Here is a 6,000-nt window from a genome sequence, read left to right on the forward strand (position 1 = left end):
TTTATTGGATGGGTTTAGAATAAAAATAATGTATGGGGGGCCTAGTTGCCCTTCGATCTCTTTTGACTCTTGAAAAGTGATCTAGAACTTTCAATTTCAACTCAAATGAGCCCCCTCCAAAGCTTACAGGACCACCTTTCCATTACAAGTGCCTCTGGGAAAAAATAATGATAGTGCTAAAACATTGGAGCCGTATGGCCTTTACCATAGGTAACGCTATAGCGTTGCCTCTGATAAGGTTTTTTGGGAAGAGTGGTCGTTTAAAATTTTGAGGGGGTAGATGCCTCAAAGGGTGCATTTTAAAGCAAAAACATACTAATTCTCATTGGATTAGTTCTCACAGAATTAGCTCTAAGGAAGGGGCCGGGGTGGAGGTAGAAATTTATAATTAATCCCTCTTGATTTCTGGGAATATAACTGGTCTACACTGTTAGGGTTAAACTGTGGATCTACATTAATCACATTTGTAATTAATATTAGCAGAAGTATTTTTACTTAATAATAAACTAAAATAACATTCCAGTAAATTAAAACTTTATTAAGTACTATTTAGTAAAATAAATATTTTAATAAACTATTTTAGTTTTCCTAAATGGAACTAAAATAATATTATGTTTAATGATTTAAGTAAGTCGCTATGTACAGTTAACTTATAAATAAAAAAAAAATGGTTCAGTATGATTACGGACGTACCTAATTGAAAATCAAACTTTCATTTGAGAATATAATTTACCCAAGGTTTGATTGTGAGCCAACCTCTCTCCAAGTTTTTTAGCACCAAAATTCTGATTAGATTTCAAACTATTTACACGCGGTGGTTACTTTTGAAATGTTGTGATGAAAATGAGAAATCAGAGATACTGATACCATTTTAAATAGGGCTAAGAGTGGTATTATATTTATATATCTTCCATGCAATAGGTGTTTAAGTTCATTATAGCTCATTACCGTATATCATCAGAAAATCACCCTTGTAAAGGACAGGGCTCAAATCATTTGTAATAGATCATAGCATGGTTTATAATACATTTTTTTGGAGGGCTATTGTCACTAGTGGTATTTTGAACAAATAAATTTGAAGGCGGAATCAGTTTTGAAATGTTTTCTTCTGCCATACACCTTAAACCTGGCCAATTGACTAGAATACGTCCTATATCTATTAATTTATTATAACGTAGAATAAAAAGTATCTAGGCACCTGAAACCTACAGATGGAAAAAGATCAAGATCATTTCTAGGTACTTGTATTATCTTCCCCCTACATAATATTCTTCTAATATTTTTCACTGGCACTCAATCCTAATGAAATATGCCAAATTTGAGATAAAAATAATGCTTTAGGAATAAAATCATGGCTATATGTTTGCACATTAGGGGAGAGTGGGCGTAAAGTATAGCGAGTCTGCATGCCTAATGTGGTAGGTACAAATATTCTGCATATTATGTAGTAAGAATTGTTTCCTAACTTCACACTGTCAAAATGCTTTACCCCCACCCCTAGTGTACAAATATATAGCCCAAATTATATGTTTTCTATCTATTCTGTCACTCCTCTTCGTCTTGTCTCACGCTAAGCTAAAAAAAACTAACAAAAAAAAACGGTTCAATAACCCGTCAATGAATGAAAAACTTGAGCAGTAGGAGGTTTATCATACAAGTGCCCAATTCTAGCTGACAAAAGAAAGGGCGCGTCTCGCATTTTTCTTTATAAATGGGAAAGTTTGTCCAAGTCTTTTATTTTGTATTTGAAGAGTTGAGTTTATATAAAGCAAGAACCAGTTTAAGAAACCAGTCTTGCTTGGGTTGTAAAATGGTGTAGCAAGAAGACCAGTAGGAAGCTAAGCTGAACATGGAATGATTCTAGAGTCTAGAACAACTCCATTTCTAGAATTTAGACAGTGCAATATCTCTTAATCGCAAATTCGATGTGTCATTCTGGTATGCAATCAATTACAATGAATTTTACCATATTACAGAAAATAAAAAGTCTGCTAGGTACTTAAGACCAACAGATCGGAAACAATTCTCGCTTTAGCTGTTTGGTTGCAGATCATTTAGAGAAAAATCACTTGATACTAAAGCATCAAGCCAACTTCATTCTTACCGGTCAAAAATATCCCTAATCTAACGTAGAAAACTTCGAAGACCACGCTGCCTTTCCATGACGAAAGTAAAACAGTTCAAAATAGGGATGAAACCTTTTTATTGACAATGAACAGATATAAAATTTAACTGGATATTTCGAACACATATACAGTGTTCATCATCAGCAGTAAAACTCAATGATGATGAACACTGTATATGTGTTCGAAATATCCAGTTAAATTTTATATCTGCTCACTGTCAATAAAAAGGTTTCATCCCAATTTTGAACTGTTTTACTTCCCTAATCTAACAAAATCAAAATACATAACAGTTTACGCTAAGAGTATGATAACTTTTAATAAAACATGTATTTGCCCAGCTTACAATAAAACTTATACATATTTCCTGAGTTAACTAAATATAAATTTATTAGGTCAACTATCACAAGTCAATTCATTGGTTCAGCTGAATATGCAAGCAAAGTAATGAAAGCTGCGAAGAAGGGAAGAAAAATGGAAGATTGTCTCAGCCTGTATAAGAGATGCGAAAATCAATTGAACGTTGATTCGGCTAAATTTTTTGAACTTGATTTAGATGTTGATGATGTTGATGATTTAGACGTTTGATTATATCCGAAAGAAACCCTTGCACGTTTTTAGTTTAGTATGTTGCGACAGGATCAAATATTGGATGTCAAGGAAGTGGTTTTTCAGCAGAGACCAACTATCGCAGCCAAAACTTAATTACAGTGATTTAAGGGAGTTACACTAGGAAAATGATCTTAATTCTTATACAAGTTCCAATTTTTTAAATTAGGAAATTTGAGAATTTTTGCAAAGGAAAAAAGGAGTGGACACTCTGAATAAGAGACTAAGTTTTAACCATGAAATAGACTCTCTTCTGAAGAGTGTCTGGGACACCTATTAAAATCCATGTAATTCCACTAAAATTGATTCATACTTGAAGTAAAGACTCTTTGATCCAGCAGAGCTAGCTTTTTTGGGTGACAGTCAACATCAATACATTGAACAGAAAAATAAATGTAAATTTATAATATTAGAGTTATTGTCAGTAGGAGTTAGACCCACACCCTCAAACTAACCACAAAGGTTGTTCGAACTACTGAACCTCAAAAGGTCATCGACAAACCATCCAGTGTCTCGTTTTCGGGTGGTGGGTATCAACAAACGTCTACATTATATATTTTCAAAACTACCTCTACTCACCATGAGTCACTACAAACAGCTTTCAATCACCATGCTCTCCCTCGCGTTCAACCTGGGCCTGGTGAATTTCCTGATTCTGAGTCTAATTTTGTGTTACACAATTATTGTCGCCCAGATTCAAAATTGAACAAAAAGAGCGAATTCACAGGTGAGGTTTTGAAATTAATGAAGAAACTGAAAATCAATGAAAAATAATTTTAAAAATAACTGAAAATAATGAAAAAATTCTGGAGTATAATATACTAGCAAATATCTATACATTTCTCCGTCCAGTTCCTATAGCTGTATAATAGGTATGCGGAGTGTAATCTGTTTTATCATTCCTTTGACATTAAAGAAAAACTGCCAATTGTTAAGCACTTGATTAAATTATAGATAATTTTGAATCATTCGATGTATTTCCACTTTTCCAGCAGTACGACAAAAATGAAGAAACAAAAAACATTTAAGAAAAAGACAAGGCCAGACTAGTAATTTAGCCGAACAAATCACAAATGAATGAACACACTATTCAAATGATTGGTTTCAGCCTTCAAGTGATTGGAAGGCTGCAAGATCCCCTTCCAAGACCCCTTTTGCTACTTTTCCACTTCTCTTAAGCCCTCAGAGGTACACTGTCAAAATTTTGATACTGCTTCTTTGTTCGAAATCGTCAAAAGGGCCAATAGCTATACCTCCTGGGAATACGTCGACCCCTAAAGCTCCAAAGGCAAAGGCTACAAATTATTTATGTTGCCTATCATTTATTTAAAGGTTCTATTGTTCTGACGAAGGGGAAATACTGCTACTACTACTAATAGCTCACTGCAGCACCAAGCCGCCTGAGTCCAACACAGCTACGCACGCTCCTCCTCCTCCAACCTAATCTATTCAAGGCCCCCTCTTTACACCCTTCCAGGAAGTTCTCATTTCCTTTAAATCTTCATTTATGACATCCTCCCAACCCAGACAAGGACGACCTGCTTTCCGTGTAGCCCCAGACGGTTGGCCAAAAAGGACAATCTTCGACAATCTGTCATCCTTCATCCATAGAATGTGGCCTAGCCATCTCAACCTTTCTTTCATTATAGCCCTAGAAAGTGGGATTGAACCACATTTTTCGTTTAACCTACTGTTTGAAATACGGTCAGTCAGCCGGGTACCCAGAAGAATCCGTAGGCAATTTCTCTGGAAAACATCTAGTAAATTTGACCGTTAATATCCAAAAAGGATAAGGGCATCAAACCGAAATTTTCAGGGAGTTTTGAAGGTGATGTTTCACTAAATCAAGGCTAACTAAACTATTTGAATGCTAACTAAACTATTTGTTAACAAGATGCTACTAAACTATTTGAATGCAGGCTGTTCAGAAGCCATATATGCAATAACCGAAGAACGGACTAGTTGATCTCCAGACCATTTTGCACATTTGAGAGGATTCTTACATAATTTTGCAGCGTGACAATGTTGTTGACAATTATAACTTTGCACATGCAGAAGCTTGAACTCGCTAATGGGTAGGCACTCATATCCAACCAATAAATTTTTACGAGAGGCTTGTTCGGGATGTGCCTTTTCGGCAAATTTTAGGGGAAAGGAGCGCGTTCTACCTAGATGCTCAGCTTTAGAGCAGTTTGCTACTAACTGAATATGATCATCAGATATAAGATTTTCAGGAGTCCGGTGAACAATTCCAAAATATGATTGGCTTTTCACAATGGTCATTGATCATGACCATTGAGGGTGCATCTTTATCAGAAAAAATAAGCCACCCATTATCCTTACATTCAATAATACCTTCAATAATTCAAAAATACGATCAATACTATTGCCACAAATTTTACTAATAACGTCTTCTCGCTGTACGTGATGGTCAAGATCTTTAGAATGGTTCTTCAAGACTACTGGATAGGTCGGTTTTGAAGCCTAATACAACCCATTATACGACCAACCAATATTAGCCCTGAGAATTTCAGAATCAACCAGATTGTTGAAATTCAGGCACAACTCATTATCTTTCCGAGTGAGTGTAGCAGTTTTTTCACCAGCCACCACAGGCACCTCATCAGGTTCAAAAATGTCAAAACGGGGTAGGACCACTTTACGTTCATCACATAGATCAAGATATTTAATCTTATCTCCAACATTATCAATCACCTTTTTTATATCTGTATAAAATAAAAATTTGCAGCCTTTGCCTTTGGAACTTTAGGGGGAGACGTATTTCCACGAGGCATAGCTTTATCAAAAAAAATTTATGTTATGGAGACACGACCCAAGCATATTCCAAAGTTTGGTTATGCAGTGAGAACCTCGATTAGGCTGAGTGAGAACCTCTCAGTGCACACTCAGGATTCTATATACTTGGAAAATCCTCTCATTCCATAATCGTGCTCAAATTGATTTAATAGCTCCATAGTATAACAATACTTGGTAAAATCTTAGTAAAGTACTCAATCATTTCATGAAAAAATAGGGACTACCCATGGAATATATTTTTAGTCGTTTTTGTTAATGGTAGAGATATTGGGGAGGGGATGAAAGTTTTTGGGATACGCAGTGCATGGTTTGGCTGTCTTTCAAGCGGTTTTTTATTAGTTTCAATGTATTCAGGAAAATCAGCGGAAAATAACTTAGATAAGAATGGACTAGGGTAAAATATACTGATATCATTGCATAAAAAGGTAGAATAAATTTCAAAAGTCTCAAT

At 35.3% G+C, this 6,000-nt stretch overlaps 1 protein-coding gene across 2 annotated transcripts in view; it reads left to right on the forward strand.

Moving 5' to 3' along the window:
• Positions 1-2,732, forward strand: part of LOC136030076 (uncharacterized) — a 44,248-nt gene extending 41,516 nt beyond the window's left edge. For both annotated transcript variants that reach the window (XM_065708722.1, XM_065708723.1), the window contains exon 7: positions 2,519-2,732. In XM_065708722.1, the coding sequence (XP_065564794.1) occupies positions 2,519-2,711 (193 nt within the window). In that variant the 3' untranslated portion in view covers positions 2,712-2,732. The remainder of the gene's footprint in view (positions 1-2,518) is intronic.
• The last annotated feature ends 3,268 nt before the right edge of the window (positions 2,733-6,000 follow it).

This window comes from Artemia franciscana, chromosome 8 (genome assembly GCF_032884065.1).
Source record: "Artemia franciscana chromosome 8, ASM3288406v1, whole genome shotgun sequence".
Classification (NCBI taxonomy): Eukaryota; Metazoa; Arthropoda; class Branchiopoda; order Anostraca; family Artemiidae; genus Artemia; species Artemia franciscana.